The 18,855-nt window shown below is 45.0% G+C and overlaps 1 protein-coding gene across 2 annotated transcripts in view; it reads right to left on the bottom strand.

Annotated features, from left to right (window-relative positions):
• PDE7A (phosphodiesterase 7A) overlaps positions 1 to 18,855 on the bottom strand; it is a 1,104,576-nt gene that overhangs the window by 666,895 nt on the left and 418,826 nt on the right. For both annotated transcript variants that reach the window (XM_085605526.1, XM_085605527.1), the window contains exon 5: positions 16,144 to 16,295. In XM_085605526.1, coding sequence (XP_085461652.1) covers positions 16,144 to 16,295 — 152 coding nt within the window. The remainder of the gene's footprint in view (positions 1 to 16,143; positions 16,296 to 18,855) is intronic.

Raw genomic sequence — 18,855 nt, 5'->3', positions numbered from 1 at the left:
CCAACAAGAACTGACCAAAAAACCAAACAACCCAGAGACCTGGAGCAGTGTTCTGCCTAGCATAAAGCACAACAATGCCTCGTCAGGGGAAGCATGTACTTTGTAACGCAAATACACTATAACTCACACTGAAAGTATAGCACTCGACAGTCAGTCGATTGTAGTTCATAAAGACTGCTGGGGATTCCTTTTACTGCTTGACACATGACAAACATGCTATGGGCCATATCCAGGACCCAGTACTTTGCCAGTTCACAGTAATAAAAACACCCACTGCCAACTGAACAGGCACAAAATTAACTGAAGAGATATGCCAAATACCACTGGCCAAAGCAGGACTCAACTTCAACCAACACTGAAGGTCCCGACTAGTAACATACTACAGCAACTTCTTGGCATCTTATGACAATCAGACTTGGGATGATTGTGACAAAGTCCACCCCAGCACAAATCTCCACAACTTCTCCTTAACATATGCCTGCTCAAGGCTATATCTCAGAATGGACAACCCAGTACAGTAACCAGCTAAGTGGACAAACACAATACAAACGAGACCTATACAAAGAAGCAGCTGCCATTTTCTTGGCTGCTGGGGTGTCCATCTCAAATTCTGTTCTGTTACTTCAGCAGGCATCACAGAGAACATGTAGGGGAAGGCAAAGAACTAGAGTTTGGCTTTAATGTTTTACCAGTAGTGCCATGCAGGGAAGGCAGTGGAACCGCCGATAAAGAAATCTCTCTATTTGAATGTTCGCAGGAACCGACCCTCATCCTCGGCCTGGGACAGCGTGCGTCCGGGTGGTATAAGAGGGGAGGGGGTATTTGTGACGCAAACTAGTAAGGAACGCTTCCCCGGGTTTCACTAGGTTTTCTTTTTGAGACCGTTCCGTGATTTCCTTCCATAGATCAAAACCTCACGTTAAAAACAATGCTTCTTAAATTTCAAGACCGTAATCATTTTTTTTTACATCCAATTAAGAGGTACAGGACGCAGAAACAAAAGAAAATACGGTCCACAGCAGAAAGGGAAATTCCTTTTTCTTCACAAAAGACCTTTACATTTGTTAATTTGTGAATTATACCACCGTCCAGAAGCAACACATAACCAGAGCTAAACAGTCTAGACAGTTAGTGAACAGTAGCAAAAAACCTGAAACGTTTTAAAACAGCTTGCCTTTTAATCCGGTAAAGTGGAGTCGGAAGAGACGTGCACACTTATAAAGTGTTAAAAGTGCACAACATTATATAAGGAACCTCCCAAGCAATTAGTTGCACGTTTTTTCTTTTCCCTACTAATGTTTTGGAATGTGCAGTCCTGCTTTTTCCTTCAACGTTCCGGTGTCCTCGTACAAAACATAGAACATAAGAAACAAAAAAATAAACCTCTGTATGCCGCGGGACTCCTTCCAAGTTCTGATCTCATCTTTCCTGTCCGTAACTTTTCGCGAGCTTGTCCACCCTTTCCTCCGGCCCCAAGGAGAACAAGCAATGGCCGCGCAGCCGTGAAAGTGACATGGCCGCACAGCCGTGAAAGGAAACCAGTGGTGCACGCGCACCACTGAGGGGCGAGGGAGCGCGGCGAACGCGCGCTGCTGCGCGTGCTAGACACGGACAGGAATGGGCAGAGCAAAGGCGGGACATGCGCCCGCCTTTGCCCAATTGCGTGCCTTAAAAATAAAAATACCACACGCATGAGCATGTGGTCAGCTTCCAGAACCCCCTTGCAAGACGTCTTGTGCTGCGGGAGCAGTGCTACACACTGCAACGTTAGGCGCGAGACCTAATAAGCAGCAAATTTGCCAGAAGACAAAGCCTGACATCTGACCTCTGTCTTTGAAGCTCAGCAAATGTGACAAGATTAAAACATAATTTAAAGGCCACAATATGGGAAACACTGGGTCAAGTCTGTCAGCATTGCTGCAACAGTGCTTAGACTCACGCATACACCCACATCTTATAATGTCTCTCTCTTACTACAGCACAAAGACTCATGGATAAAACTGCAAGTGCACCTCCTTGCATACGGAAACAGCTCAGCTTATGTACCTAAAGTCTGCAGCTAAACGTAATTTCACAGTGGTTAAACCCATTCGTGACACTCCCGGTGCTCCCGAGTTCTGCTCAGTAGTACCCCTTGGTGTTCCTGTGTTTGGATTTGCATACAGTGTACCAAATGAACCTCTATCCTGCTATCACCCTGCTTAGTCATACATTACCCTGCCAACGACCCTTACTCCTGCAACAGCATCTGCTATTTTAGTTCCAACACCCACACAATGCTAGCTAGCCAGCTGCTAGTCTCAGACTGCCACTACACATACGTCAGTAAATAAAATAACCTTTTCTTTTATTTACCCGGCTGCCTGAAACATCTTTATACGTATCCAGCACCATGACACTCCAAATAATATCCATTTTGTGTTACTAGTCACGCTGTAAATAGTTAAGAAACACGTTTCGCTCGCTGCCTTCACAGCGGACTCTTTATTCTACGCATCTTGCACCCAGAAAGAAAGAGACATGCATTTTCTGCAGTTTCATCTGCTAGTTGTACAGAGGTTTATGATGTTCAACCATTGCTTGCAGACAGTTCCTATGCATTCTCTCGCATGGTTCCTCCTCAAGAATTACGCTATATCGGGGCCAAACAATATTATGCACCTATTCCTCCTTTGCTAGGGATGTACTGGTGTTGATAGCTGCTGGAGTGCGGTTTGCTCTGACATATGGAAGCGGTTGTAGAGGTCCGATACATACTGATACAGGGCAAATTAGATGGTCAAGACAGTGCTCATAAACTCGTATGGTCCCAACACAGATAATGACTCTTTTTATCCTACACTCATGGAGGTGATGTCCACTACGTCTGTGACATACTTTCTAGGTAGGCGCCTTTAATTGTGAGGTAAATTGGAATACAGATCGCTCCCCCCCTTCCATCTCCCCCCCCCCCCCCCAACCAGGCACTAAACCCAGGACGACAACTAGTCTCAAAGCCATGCCACACATGGGGTTCAGTTATATTTTGAGGGAAACTCATCCCCCGAGTAGTGAATACACCCGTCACTCGCCCACACATGGCACCTTCAGCAGGTTAAACCGCATACTTGTAACACAGCAGATGTCACCAGGGTGCAGGAAGTAATCCACCTCACACGTGTTTAATCTATTCACGCACCGGTAGCACGTAGCTTTGAGGGGAGCGGTCTGTCCCAGTTCCCCCTACTCATGGAGGTTCCCTTCTGAGATTTTGCAGGACCAATTGGGTAGTGACACCATAGCAAAATCCTTGACAGAATATATTGACAACTGGACAACTACTCGGAGCCGAGCTACGGAATGGGAGGCGCTGAAGGCAGTCTTGAGGGGTGAATGGCTGGGTCTTTCCTGTGGAGTGCGATGTGCCCTACACACAGAGCTCCTCCATAAAGAGGAAAAGTTGGTGGCAGTGCAGAGACGTTCACAGGGGGAAGAGGGTAGACTAGCTCTAGAAACCGCTTCTGAGGCAGTCGACCGAGACAGGCTAGAGCACCAGGTGACCCAGATAGTGGTCACCTTTCAGGCTATCTGGTGGAAATACAAATCTCACAGACAGGGGAAGGTCCGAGCGGCTATTGGATCTCAAACAACAGGAAAAGCACCAGGAAATGATGGCTTTATGACTGGATTTGATCAAACTTTTACTTCAGTGCTGGAGTCCCACTTGCTTGAGGTTTACACACAAGCTCACATTAGGAAAACAATTCCTCTCCATGCGAAAGAGCTCTATTGCAATGATTTTAAAGCCTGGTGCAGAGCCCTCTGATCTGTCCTCCTACTGCCCGATCACTATGATACACATTGATATGAAAATATGTTAAGTGCTGGAAACCCGACTGAGTCTGGAGATGGACAGGCAGGTCCATCCAGATCAGTGTGGGTTCATGCCTTGACGGAATACCACTATGCATATTATAAGGTTAATGCAGCTTATAAATGAAGTAGAGGATAGGGAGGAGGATTTGGCCTTGGTCTTTGTTTTCGCCACGGCGTTCGACACAGTGACGTGGAGGTACACGAGGGAAGTCCTGGATGCAATAGGAATTGAGCCCAGCTCTAGACAATGGGTGAGTCTACTGTACATTGAGCGGAGGGCTAGGGTTCGGTTGGGTAGGCTATGCTCTGACCCTCTGGGGATTGGCAGGGGCACATGACAGCAGTGTACTTTATGCCCCCCCCCCCCCTTATTCGTGCTGGTACTGGAACCACTAGCTCTCAGACTTAGGAAAGATATGGAGAGACAATGAATTAAGGTGGGGAAACCAAACATTTGCTCTCGCTTTATGCGATGACATGCTCTTTTATCGGTCAGCCTGGCCGAGTCGCTCCTCGAACTCATGGAGCACTTGGACAATTTTGGGAACATTTCTTGAATACGTATTAATATGAGTAAGTCTTTGATATTCTGCCTGGCGAGACAGGACCACATCAAGTTGCCTACACTCATTGCGTTAAGAAACCAACCGCTTCAGCTATCTGGGAAAAGGATCTACATATGGATGACAGGAAGGAGGGAATGCTTTCACAGTTGCTACCCGGGTGTGGTAGGGGACTTGCGCTGCTACTATACCGAATTAAGCACACATCCGCGCTGCGGAAGCATGCAGTGAAGGTTCGACACCCCCCATTTGTGCTAAAGTTGGTTTTCTGGGATCTCCCGACATTCCATCAGCTGACCACAGCAGAAGACACCAGCGTTGTGAGAAATGGAGGCTGTTTGACAATAGGCAATCTTTATTCCAATCACATTTTTATTACCTTTGAGATAGCCTGAGAGACCTTTGGTCTCGTTGAGGGTCAGTTCTTGTTATATGTAAGCATAGTGGTCATAGCACAAGAAATCTGGCCCGCATACCCGGAGGTCCCGGCCTGAATTGTTTAGGATACTCCTGGAATTTTGCGGGGGCAGTCATTTAGTTTCAACCCTGTACAGGGCAATGATTGCAGATCAACCCAAGATGACAATTCAGGCTAAGGTGGCATGGGAGGTGGGGGTATGGTGGGCGCTCCCCTGGATGAAATACACTGGAAAGGTATTTGAGTACTAGTTAAACAAGGGACGTGTAACTCACAATTCAAATTAGTACATTTTAATTATATCCATCGCACGTATGTACTGCTGATAGTCCTCCATACGGTAGGTCTCTGTAGATCAGAAGGATACCACAGCTGTCAGAATAGTTCTGCAGACTTCCTCCATTTGGCTTGGTATAGTTCCTTGGAACATACTTTTTGGATTGCGTAGGTACAACAGTTGGAGTGTATTGAAGGAATCACTGTAGTCCTGAGTCCAGACATTTGACTTCTTGAGTCCATAAGGTAACATAGGGAAAATGGAATGGAAGTTTTGTACAATGGGCACTAGTGTTAACAAAAAGATGAGTGGCCAGCTCATGGCTGAGTTCCCTAGGATCTGGGGAGCAAGCATGCATTAAAGATGCCACAGAATGGGCGATAGCCTAAGAGGTCAGGCTCCGTCAATGTTGGAGGGATGAGAAAACAGGGGAGGACCTACAAACATGGAATGGGCTATTAGCCAAGTTTGGAGAGGAGGGAGGAGGCTCTGGGATAGATGGGCATGATTCTTAAGCTTAATAGCTATATGTAGCCATGGGAGGAGGGGCTGATGTTCAGGGGAGTAGGTATAGCTGGCCATCACTTCTACTGTCGTTTTTTTTCCTTTTTATGTTCATAATTGTCCCTTTGCATGCAAGTACTCCTGCAAATCTGAGATGCTGCTTCACTTACCCAGATTGTTATTGGTACAATGTTTGTAATGTACTTCATGAAATGCATAAAAAGTATTACAAAAAGAAAAAATAATTACACTAAATCTGTTTTCTGCATGTAACGATGACACCATGAACGAGCCCTGGGTATTAACATGCACCTTTGAAAAAGTGCTTTCAGGGGAATAATTTTCATACGGTCTCGTACCAAATGCAGCTACAAAGTTAATAACGCCAAAAATATTTCACTAACCACACTTTTAAAACCGTATCAGATTTTTGGTATTATGAACACGTTTAATAAACACAGCTGCAGTAAAGTCTCAAGTACATGATGTAAAGGATGGGGTGCTCGACTAGAAATCACCAGTACGTTCTTCATGACTGCTCTCCTCCCAGTTTGGTGTTCCCACCAGAGAAAAATGAAACATCGCAAATTATCTACTTTTAACATTATTATAGTGCCATGTGGGAGTCCCCGAAAGGTCAATCTTCCTTCCATTGTAGGCTTGATACAACATGCATGTTAGTGAGCATCTTCTAGGCAGCCATACAGCTGCTGCCATAGGCAGCTGGATAAACATAATCACATCTGACTGGAGGTGAAGCACTATTTCTGTGGAAGCGCACAGCTGCTGCTTAATCAAAACATTTACTCCTACCCACCAACATGTGGGCTGAACCAAATGCCCTACTTACTGTAATCCTGAAGGCTCTTTTTTTTTTAATCATAAGTAGGGCTCCCGGTTTTATGGTGTTTATTTTTTTTGCCATTTCCGTCTGTATTTATGTTTTGGGCATTTTTTCTGTATATATCCGCATTTATTTTTTCCGCAACCAAAAGACGCTGCAGTTAGTATTTTTCCACATTTATTTAAGGCTATCAACAGCTCAATACTACCACAATTTATATTCGCATTTTAATGCAAACTAATATGATCTTACAATAGTGTCAGTGTGTGTGGAAATCGGCCACAGTCATGTACTTGCCCTAGCCTTTAAGTGCAGTTACAACTTTGCAGCTGCCATAAGACATAGAAGGGGCCGTCATGGAGAAAATGATACTCATAAAATTTACTCTTTTAAGAGACCTGCCACAGTTTGCATGGAGCTAACAGAGATGAGGGATTGTCCCTCACTTGTGCAGAAACTGGCTTCTAAAAAAAATGTCAAAATATTAATACAATCGGGCTTTCAAAAGAACAAATATCCACAAATGAATAAATCTTCGCGAGGCCAATGTGATACATGTTTTTTTACAGGGTGAGATGTTTTGGTACATTGAAACTCAAATAGGTCTGTGTGTTTTCACAAAACAGTGTACAGCTGTAGTATATTTTGTATTTCAACATATTACTTAATTTTTACAGTTCACTCCGACGTCTGGCTACAATCCTTTTTTTTATTTCATGCAGTAACTTTCATTGCACAGCTTCTGGAACAGCTCCCGAGGCAGAGATAGACACCAACAGTATATGTGCTGTGTGCAGAGGGACAGGTACAGTGTACTGCTCTGCACATGTGTTTTTGGGACGTGTTTGCGGTGCGCTGTGGACGTTGGGAGAGTGTACTTACCCAGCTTGGCTGTGAAGACGCAGTGACTGGAGTGTTTGCCGAGTTCGTGGCCAGATTGTTCTTGCAGCCAGGCGCGCAACACCCATTGGACTCACAGGGCTTCAGCCCTCCCCGTCGTGTGCGGCAGCCCGGGATGAGACAGCTTCCCGGCGACACACAGCCGAACCCGAGCACTTCACAGGTTTTTACTTTTTTGCACTTTGGCCTTATTGTGTCCTGGCCACACTGGAGTTGGTGAGCTTGTCAGTCAGTAGGTGCGGTGCCTGTTTGATGACTGTTTGGTCAAGATGGTGCTTGGTGGGGGCGAGGTGTACATTTGTGTTCAAGTCTGACATATCCACGACACCCTGTTCAGAAGGATTCAAGCACTTTTTCTTCTGGATTGTTTAAGTGACCAGAAGCACACATGGCGTCAACGCACGAGAACAGATGCACATTGGGAACAAAGGAAGCACATATAACCGATATGCAAACTATTTAACTCTAATCTTGGGTTCTGGAGGAGTGCGGTATTTGCTGCAAAGTGCTTCATCACCTCCTTAATTGTAGTAAGCGCTATACAATTACAATTTCCGGGTCCAATACTTAAAAAAAAAAAAAGTTAAAATAGTGTCTCTTCAACAATGAATGTCTATTAGTGACACCCATGCACTTTATTTTATTCCACCGTTGTACCAAAGCAGAACACATTGCGTTATTACTTCCTGAGTTCTGATTAATATTTGACACAAATACCACCAGCCTGAAAACCACATATTTTTACATTCCTACAATGTCCAGTTTAGTTTAATTGATTGCGTTTTGTGTCCCCCAAAGGCTGTCTTTCGACAGCAAATAAACCCTGTGGCTCCCACCTGTGATAAGTGTGTGGGCTAAGCTCAGAGTATAGGGTTTCACAGTGAGAATACAAGGGGGCTTTTGTAAGCCTCAGCTGCGTGTCTCGGTGCCACGCCCACTGTGTCCACGTGTACTTTCTTTCACACACTTCACATAATGTGGGACACCAGATTCAATCAGGCGCCTGGATGCCTTCATTGAGAACGGTGCTAGGCGCGTGAGGGGAAGGAGGTGACAGAATCATAAACGTGCATTCATTTTGTAGCACAAGTTGTTAATATATGTTGATTCTTTCATTTAAAATGATACTAGAGCCGATGTGTGAGACTTTAGGTGAGCTAAAAAAAACACTTCAAGCTGTGAAATAAATTTACTATAACAAACTCCCCTCCGAATTTTGACCTTAACTGGCGCTTATCACACTGAGGTCTACTAGCCCATTTCTACGTCACACTTATAACCGCACTTCACCCCCACCCCCTCCAACTCTCTTGTCTTTTAACACTTAGTTGGCTGTACGGTTGAGCAGTGTTCTTGTAGCGTCTGTTTATTACCCCCCCCCCCCACACACAAACACTTTCTGCAATGCCCCCTTCTCTGGAATCCGGAGGTCAAAGGGCAGCAGCCCAGACCTAAGGGGCGCATAATAGCAGTGTCTGGGGATGTGCGGTGCACGCGCAGGCACGCAACACCCATTGGACTCACAGGGCTTCAGCCCCCTCCCCGTCATGTGTGGCAGCCCGGGATGAGAAAGCTTCCCGGCGCACACACAGCCGCACCCGAGCACTTCACAGGTCTATAAAAGACCATTTGCATGTTAATGAGGCCTCGCTGTTGTTTCACCCCTTCTAAGAGCCCCTGCAGCTCCACTCTGCCTATGACTTAAAAGATTCAGCCCCCGGGAACAGAGAACTGGTGATACATCCACACAGTGACGCCTGGATCCAACCACGATTGGCTCAGGGGGCACAGCAGCAGTTAAAACAAGCATTGGCATAGCCAATAGGTCTCGCCTTTGGGACCTTATAAGTGTTTAGCTATGCAACCGTTGCATAACTAAATACTTATAAGGTTCCAAAAGCGAGACCTATTGGCTATGGAAAGCGGCCGCAAACATCAAAGTGGCCGTGCGGCCGTGAAAGTAATTGTGGTAAAGCGCGGCGCGCGCGCCCGCGCACATGCACTGTAGCTCTAGGCTGGCCTGGTAGCACTTTTTGGAGCCCTCTCAATAAGTCTCGCCAGACCAGCGCATGCGCTGGGTCAGGCAAGACCTAACGACCCTAATTTAAAGGAATTTCCAGCAAACCACAAGCTGTAGGGCCCTGCAAGTGTTTTGTGTTACTGGTGGGCAGACACACCCCTAGAATCAGGAAGAGGGGCATGGCGAAGCAACTCGGCTGGAGCACGGCAGTGCAGCAAAATTTGGTAGTATTTTCCTGCTTTTAAATATAAATACAGACGAAGGAAAAAAATAATTCCGTCTGTATTTATATGTAAATATCCGTTTAAACGGAAAACCGGGAGCCCTAAATAAGGTCCCTAGCAGTAGCGCTGGCAAGCCAGACCTAAAAAATGTCTCCATTTAAAAATGTAAGCAGCTAGTTTGGCAATGCAATGCGGTTGTAAGGTGAACAATTAGGATAAAAATAAAATAATCAAGCATTTTAGAAAGTGCATGGTTACACCCAAACTGTGTGTCCCCCGTGCCGAGATCTAACATTAAAGGAGGTAAAAGGGGAGGATAACTGCAAGACGGTTACAGCTGACCTAAACAGCCACGTTTTAAGCCCTTTACAAAAGATAATTTCCACTGGTTTCGCTCTCAAGTGCATCGGTAGTGAATTCCATGTCATAGCCACAAGATGGCTGAAGGACCAGGTCCCTAACCTGACCATCTGCACCTTAGGTACCATCACTAGGTTGAGTATGGCAGATCTTAAATTCCGTGTAGGTATTTAAGGCTTTACCATGGAACTTAAGTATTTGGGACCCCTACCCACAAGAATTTTGGGGCAGTAGCACATAGCCTTGTAAGGGATTCTCTTTTCCACGGATTCCAGTGGAGAGAAACCAGGGCGTTCGAGATAGACGTCCTTGTGGGGAGATTCAGAACTAAGTAGGCTGCCGAGTTTTGTATCCACCAAAGTTTCTTCAGGCTTCCCTTGGCAGACCCAAGGTATGCACAATGGTTTTCCTGGCCACTACTGTAAACATGTCCAGGGTCTTCCTCAGGATTTTAAAGGGTCCCGAAGCATTTTCCCGCAACACTATCCGAATCTCAATCGTGTTTTGGGTCAAACCGTACATCCAGGCCTTGCCTAGGTAGCGCATCTCAAAGAGACATGTAGCATCTAGATACGGGCTTCAAAAAAACGCCCACTTTAATTGGCTACTGCCCTTCTAAAATGGTGACTTTTGATTGGTGTATAATTAGTATTCCCTCCTTGGTAATGCCTTCTCTCTGGTAGTAACCTCCAATGAGGACTGGCCCTCTTACATGTTTTTTTACTCTGAATGTTTTAATTACAGCCTCAGAGCACTATTTTCTTAACCCCTACGATGTTCATGATGAGCTGGACTCGTCATGGCACACAGTGGTCGTGTGCTCATGTCGAGTCCAGCTCGTCATGAAACATCGCGTCGGAAATCCCTCTGGGCACCAGAGGGATTTCCTTTAAGCTAAAATAGCCTTGGGAGCTGGGGAAGAGGCCCAAGTACCCACGACAGGCAAAGGCCCAAAACGTAGTGAGGCGACATCAACATTGCCTATCAAAAAATGTTTTGGGCCCTTGCCTGTCGCGGGTACTTGGGCCTCCCACACAAGTGAGGGACCATTTTTACCGGGAGACCTGGGGGGGGGGGGGGGGGGGGGGGGGGGACGCTGGGTGGTGGGAAATTTGTGTGAGCTCTGTGATACCACAACTTTCCCACACAAAAATGTGTGAAAAAAGTGATTTTTTTCAGCTAAAATTGAGGTTTGCTGGGGATTCTGGGTAAGGAAACGTTGGGGGATCTACGCAAGCAATACCTCCCTGGAAGCCCCCCAGAGTGTCTAGTTTTCAGAAATGTGTGGGTTTGGTAGGTTTCCCTAGGTGCCGGCAGAGCTAGGGTTCACAAACTACAGCTAGGCACTTTGCCAAAAAAGGGTCATTTTTCATTGCGAAATTGAGGTGTGACCACGTTACGTTTTGCGCCGTTTCGTGTCGCGGGCACTAGGCCAACCCACACAAGTGAGGTACCATTTTTCTCGTAAGACTTTGGGGAACGCGGAGTAGGTGGAAATTTGTGGATCCACGCAGATTCCAGAACTTTCCACCACAGAAAAGTGGGGAAAATGTGTTTATTTTGAAAAATGTTTAGGTTTGCAAGGGATTCTGGGTAACAGACCCTGGTGGGAGGCAGTCAAGTCACCCCATCCTGGATTCCCCTGGGTATCTAGTTTTCAAAAATGTATAGGTTTGCTAGGTTTCCCTAGGTCCCGGCAGAGCTATGGTTAAAAAACTACAGCTAGACACTTCGCAATAAAAGGGTAAATTTTCATTGTGAAAATGTGGTTTGTTCACGTTGGGTTTTGAGCCATTTGCTGTCATGGGCACTATGCCTACCTACACAAGTAAGGTACCATTTTTATCGGGAGACTTAGGGTAATTCAGATTTGTAAAGCAACTGTTATTACCTATTGATTTTTGATGCATTTCTGCCTTCCAAATGAAAGACATTGTGTAAAAAAGAAGTCATTTTGAAAAATAACCGATAATTCTCATGCTAGTGGGAGTATTCTTCCGGTTGATCCGCGTCACTTTCCTCTAAAATCGTCCCTAATTGTCACAATAGGAGGAGATTGAATTTTCTGAGTTGTACTCTTGGGAGAGGAATGAGGTGGTTGAACTTTAGCAGGCTTATCTGAAGTTTTTGACGCTTGAGTGTTAGCGTCAGGAAAACATCGATAGTAATCATTTATCATAAGCCGCAAGTCAGTTACTAGGGAAATCGGCATTGAGATAGCGTCCTCTCTAAAATCAGGCTAAGGTTCTTCCTCCTCTTCGTAGTCATATGTGTGCTGAAATGTCTCACATCTCCTTGAATCCTGTGCAGGACGATCTTGGAAAGAGAAGACTTCCTGAACCTCCCGATATTCTTCATCGTCAGTCTCCTGGCTCTTAATTTGAAGTTGAGACTGGCTATATGCCACTCCTGAAGACTCTTCGTCTTCTGACTGCAATTCCAGGAGATTAGATGGAGGAAGCAGAGAAATCTTTGTCCAGGCTGTAAAATCTGATGATTTCTTCTTCGTCGACGAGCCCGTCGACAATGGAATAGATTTTAAAGAGATTGTCTTTGCCTTGGGAGACTTAAAGGATGCCGTTGACGGTGCTCCCGTCGACGGAGATCTCGTTGACGTGGAAAGCTGAACTATCGTTGACGAAGTGGTTGTCGACGAAGTCATCGTCGATGGAGTCGTTGACGCAGTCGCTGACGACGGGGTCGTCGACTAGGTCGAAACCAGCCTCCCCGTCGACGGGATTGTCGACAAGCCTTTCTTCGACGACAATGTCTTGGTCGTCGCCGTCGACGCAGCTGTCGTCGAAATGGTAGTCGTCGACGTCGTCGATTTTATTGAAATCAAAGCCGGCGATGCCCCAATTTTCGACGACGGAGCGGAGGAGACTTCTCTGGACTCTGTAGATTTTTTAAGAGGAGTATGAGGAAGTGAAGACGAAGAAGCCTCTTTGCCTTTTGTCTTCTGCTTTTTAAGCTCTATGTTATCTTCAGAAGCAGAAGATTTCCTCTTTTCTGATGTTCTAGATTCCTCTTCAGAGTCAGATTCTGAAGTGACCTTCTTTTGAAGCCACAACAGAAGCCGTGCCTCCCTGCCACGCAGGGTTTTCGCAGAAAAGGTTCTGCAATGCTTACAGTCCTTAGGCACATGTTTTGGGTGCAGACAATACAAGCAGTCCTTGTGGGGGGTCTTCAGAAAACAGTCTAGGTTTTCCACAGGATCCGCAGGGCCTGAATAGCCTCTTTTTAGAGCTTTCAGCCATAGTAAGCAAAAATATGAAGCACAGTACCTCAAATCCAGTAACAGAAAGAACTTCCAGATGAACAAGAGGGCAAAAGTTAACACAAAAAACTGAGCAAGGCTCAGGGAGACTCCTACTCACACGAAGGCGGTTGGAAATCTGAGGCAGGAAGGCTCTGCTGGGGAGTGTGATGTCAGGGCTGGCAGCCGATTGGCTGCGTCTTGGACCATACAATGATGAGGTTTGGTTACCAAATAAGATTATTCCCTATGGGATTTTGCAATGCAGTTTTTTCTAATACTGCTGTGGTCATTCTGTTACTGTGAGACTCCCACCAGGACGACGGGGAAGATACAAGCATGTGAATCTATGCGAGATTGAATACTGGAGAACCCATTAAATAACAACCCAACCTAGAACGTTGGCGGTGCCATGTCGTACAGCTTATACTTTTTCAAGTAAAAGTGTGCGTTTGTTGGACAATGTTGGACTGGTGCGAGACGGATTCAGAGCACCCCTCACGATGTGTATGCCTATCGTCCTACTAGCTCAGTGCCAAATATGTACCCCTAACCTTACAGGGTTAACAAATGGATGTGCTAACTCAGAACATGACAACCCTGACTCCAAGGAAATCGTGGTAACAGATCTAGAACCCTTTCGCTCAGTCACTTATGCATACCCAAAGAGATATACAAGTACACAGAAAAGCATTTCAATATTTATTAAAGCATTCTGATTTTGAGCAAAATCTATGAGTTGCCATGTTTAATTAAAAGGAATAATCTGATTAACATTAAGAGAATGGTGAAAAAGATCAATTCAACCATTTTGCTCATTCCAGAAAACAATATGCTAGCATACAAGTGCTGCAATTTAGTGTACCCCTACCTGGCGCTTCCTACCCTACTGTGCCTAAGGTGAAGGTATCAGCCAAATCCCTGTGAGGTGGTCCCATTACCCATTACCTGTGGGTAAGTGTCAGCAAGCTATCTGTCTTGGTGTAGAGTTCGACAGCAACCCTCGCATGAGGTGACCGGAATCAGCTGAGCTGGCATTCCGGCATGGACCGACCTGCTAGCGCCAGCAAAACGCTCCTCTGAAAAAACAAAGGCTTGAAGTCATATGTAATAACATCCTTCATATTGCCATGCCAAAGCCCCTGTCAGGAAGCTATTGTTGATTCTATTGTGATAGTTTGGTTGCAGAGTGGCCAAAAACAAATAACATCTTGTGTGCTGAACTCAGTCCTTGTACAGAATGTTCAAGGTGTTCTGATAAGAGTGCCTACAAAGTGGTTTTGTAAGTAAAAAAGACATCGGGGAACGGTACCCTGTGTGTGCACACAAATGTCCACATGTTTAGGCAGAGAAGGCAACTAAAGAACAGGAGCATGTACAAATGGAGTTCCTTAACTGGGCCTAATACCTCCTTGTGACACTGTGGGCCCTCTTCATTTGATTACCATCAACTGATTTCAATGAGCTGGTCTATGCCAAATACCTCAAACTACTGCGCTTGATTTTACAGTTGTGTACTGTAATGTGTGGGTTGAAAAGTGCTCTGCCATTTAGTGTAAGTACCCGTTTATGCATGCACCTGCATACACTATCTCTTGTTCCAGAACAAGTTAAGGGTTGTTCTCTTACTAAGGTCTTTCTTAGGCTGCCTCCCAGACACAGCCTTTGTGTAAAATAAATCAATGCTATTTACAGTAGGGAGCACTGCTGCTGGCTCCAGGCATAAGCACCCACAACATCTTTGCACTGCATCCTTCCTGAAGCAGCAATTAAAGACAGAAAAAGCAGAGATGGATAAACAGTTGGCCTAGCCAAGAAACTTCCTCACCTTAAACAGAATCTAAACCCCCACCCACACCCCTATATTTTCCCAAATGGCAGCACAAAAAAAAAACCCAGCTCCTAGCTAACAAATTTCAAGGAATTTCTACAGGTAGCGCGGTCTCCACCCCCTCACTCTGGTTTCATGATCTCCACTTTCTATGCACAGGAATGAAGGCAATACATGTCCATTGTCTATAGAGGCTCACCTCTTTCCACATTTTGTGCCATGCTAAAAATCAGATATCCGAATGGATCCACTTTCCTTTTGTAATTAGTAGAATCTGCTTTCAATGTTTACATTATTTACTCCGTACTTTCTCTCACTTTGCTATGATCACAAGGTTACTGCTTCCTTGGTGTGCTGCTTAAATCTCTTGATATTTCCCAATATATGCAGCCAAACATTTACTTCCAACATCATTGCTTATCAGCTGTCCTTGCTAAAGTGGTGGTATTGTGGCAGTCGAGCAGTGGAGTTTTTATCTGAATCTGGTGCCTATCACAAATACTAAAGCACTGTATCACATGCAAATTAGTTTTCTTTTTACAGTGTTGCATTTTATCTCAAAAATTCTTCTATAATCCTAAAATCCTGCATGAAAACTGACCTGGACTTGTTATTTCTGGTTGTTGTCTTTCAAATGCCAGTCTCATACTTTCCATCCGAACTCGCCTTGTCTTTGAGCAATCTACTCTGCCACTTAGATCTCTTTCTTAATCGCCATTATTGCATTTCGCAATTTTTCCACATCTCGTTTCAATGACGACAACAAACTCATTAGTAAATAATACCCCTGCTTGCCTCTCGCTCATTAATTAATCCAACTAACCATCTACATGAACTCCCTACCTCCTAAAGATCACACAACTCCTATTAATTTAATTTACCACAAAGAAACTTAAGTAAATACATGCAATGGCTTTAGTGAGAGCAAATGATGAATCCAAAAAACACTGGATTAACAAACAAACCTAGAGTTCACAGAGCAGCATGTTAACCAGCGTAAAGTGCATTGTCTTGGGTAGTAAGTGCTAGATAAATGCAATTACAACGAATGTCAACCGGTTTTTAAATGATAAAAAACGAATTTCACCGACCTGTGCTTGCCCTTCGTAGTCCTCATCCAAAATGTACAATGGATTCTGACCACAGCCACCACGGAAGAATCGAGAAGTTCTCATGTACCGCTGGAAACTTAGCAACCTGCGTACGTTCCTTTCAGAATAGGCTGCTTCAACGGTAGACTTTGCTGAATATTAAAATGTAAAAACAAACTCTTCAGAACCTTGAATTTAACTGACTGGCACATTATTTGGAACTTGCAAATGTTTGTTCAAACAGTAGTATCTTGAATTCCTCATAACATCATATAATCTTACATTAAGTTTGAGAATGGTATCGTCGCTTCATGTTGCAAAGAAGGGGAATAATGCAAGGGTTTTTAACCATTCTGTGTTTATGCTCAAATCCGTGATACATTGAAAATCAAGATTCTTTTCTGAGCTGATTGGGCTAAGAATTCTACACTGGTCCCATGACAACTAGAGCCACCAGTAAACTAATGTTATGCCACTACACAGTAAACCCATTTCATGCCACTTGATTTAAGAGAAAACACATTTGAACAAAGAAGGATAAAGTTACCTGAACCGCAACTAAATTATTCTCAGCCCGAATGCTTTTTCACCATTTGAGGTACTGTAAACAGCTTCTATAGTAGTGTGTATAAATGGCTATGCAGGAGGGGCCTTTCTGGTTCCCAAAAATGCAAAAAGAAGCCAATCCTTGTGTGTTCTGCGGGCTCAGCGGAATGGCTTTGATAATGATAAACAGTCTATAGACGTAATGTAACATCACCCTTTTCTTATAATTTGGCTCTTCATTTTCGCCACAGAAGTTGCAAGACATTTGATATTGTTCAAGGAAGACTAAGGTAATGTGGCGTTTTCAAAATGATTGTGGGGGCGGCCCACATAGCCGCCAGGTGTACGCATCAGGTAACACCCTCACCCCAGAGTTCTCCTGTTTGATGTTTGGAGGGGGCTGGGATATCATCTGTGTGTACTATCAGCAACTACGATCTCATCATTGGTAGAAAAGCATTCACCGCCAAAAGATTGCCTATAGCTGCAATACGGTAAATTTCTGTGAAGTGGCATACTAAACTTGACTCAAAGGGCAATGATGGCGAGTAGTCCGCAGTGTTTCCAATAAGCATACTCTGAAGTCTGTTATGTTGAAGACCAGGCAGGCAGAAGGGGACCACCACCAAGGCATGACCCCCCCCCCCCCCCACTATTCAAACGTTAATCCAAAAATGGGTGGACCAGAAGGAGTTTCTACTTTTCTTACAGCTGTTCCCATTCATCCACCAGAATAAGTTACAGGGAGCACATGTGAAAATTGAAGGGGGTAACAAGTCATGCAAGAGGTAGAAGCCTTTGGAAATACCAAGCGGGTGCACTATCTTTGGTGATTAAATTACCAGCTGAACGTCTACTGGAGTCACAATTACTGCTATGAAATGAATCCTTTTGGAGGGAACCAACATGAATTTGAGTATATCACTATAACCCAAGCCTTTATGTGATCTCTGCACTGTTAGGGGTATGGTGGACCCTGTACCCTTCTTGGACGCCGCTTAGCTACGCAACCATCCAAAATGTCTATAAAGGGATCTTCTGACGTTACAAGAGAACTAAAATCTGTGTGAAAGACAAGTGGGACACAATTCAGACCAAATAGCAGTGGTCTGTACTAGTAATGTTAGTTTTCCACTATGATTAAAAGATACTTCATGCGCTCATTCAGGAGCTGTATGTGAAAGTAGGCATCCTGGTGGTCCAAATGAGAACATTTGTCACTGCTCAGCAAAACTGTAAACACCTAGATCACAGTCTGCATTTTTAGCTTCTGCAAGGCGAGGCATTTGTGCATCTTGAAGGTTAAGGGAGGTGCTTAGCCTCCTTCCACTTACCCTGAGAAGGAAGTTGTGTACCTCTCTATTGCACCATCTAGGGACAAGCGCTGTTTGACTTCTCTGCAGACTTCTTGGATTAGGGGTACAGGCAATGTGGACAGTAGTGGTCCTGGCAGCTTTAGAGCATAGACTGCTCTTCACCACTGAGAGGACCCATTGCAAGTGGTCCTTGGTGAAGTCACCAGGGCTTTCTTACACACAACTTGAGCTTGGGCACTAGTACTTTTTTCTCCATGAACCATCACCTCTTCCCTGTTGTGTCACCTGAGGAATAGGAGAATATAGCCCAGGCATGGGGTAAAAAAGACCCCACATCCTTGAAAGACTGGTAGGGTTTCTCTGGCTTGGAGAGAGGTGGCCTGGCAGGTGCAACTTAGATGTCACTAAACGATCTGGCTGTGACCTCCATGCCTACCGTGTGCTGTGGAGAACCTGGCCCATCATGAGAAAGAACAGTAACTTCCCATCATCTGAAATGTCAATGACTTTCCAGGGCCTCAATCTTTAAACCCTAGGAATAAGCCATGTCTGCCACCAGGCTTGGACAGACTTCATGTGGATGAGATCCCTTAGCATCAGTGGTTTCTCCTTTGCAGCTTCTTTTCCCAGGGTTGAGCCCAAAGTGGTACAATTCCAGCAGTTGGCCAGGAACAAAGAGGGATAATGGACCAACTCAAACCAGTGGTGGAGGCTACAGCTTACCATAAGGCATTGGTTTAACATAGGAAGAGACCACAGAACAGGTAGATCTTCCTATACATTTCCAGACACTGCATTTGCGCCCATGTGAAGAAGTTGCTTTACCCTTAAGGCAAGTCACCACCTGGCC

The sequence above is a fragment of the Triturus cristatus genome, chromosome 5_1 (genome assembly GCF_964204655.1).
Source record: "Triturus cristatus chromosome 5_1, aTriCri1.1, whole genome shotgun sequence".
Classification (NCBI taxonomy): Eukaryota; Metazoa; Chordata; class Amphibia; order Caudata; family Salamandridae; genus Triturus; species Triturus cristatus.
Note: the sequence above shows the minus strand (reverse complement) of the source record. Positions and strands in the feature narration are given on the sequence as shown.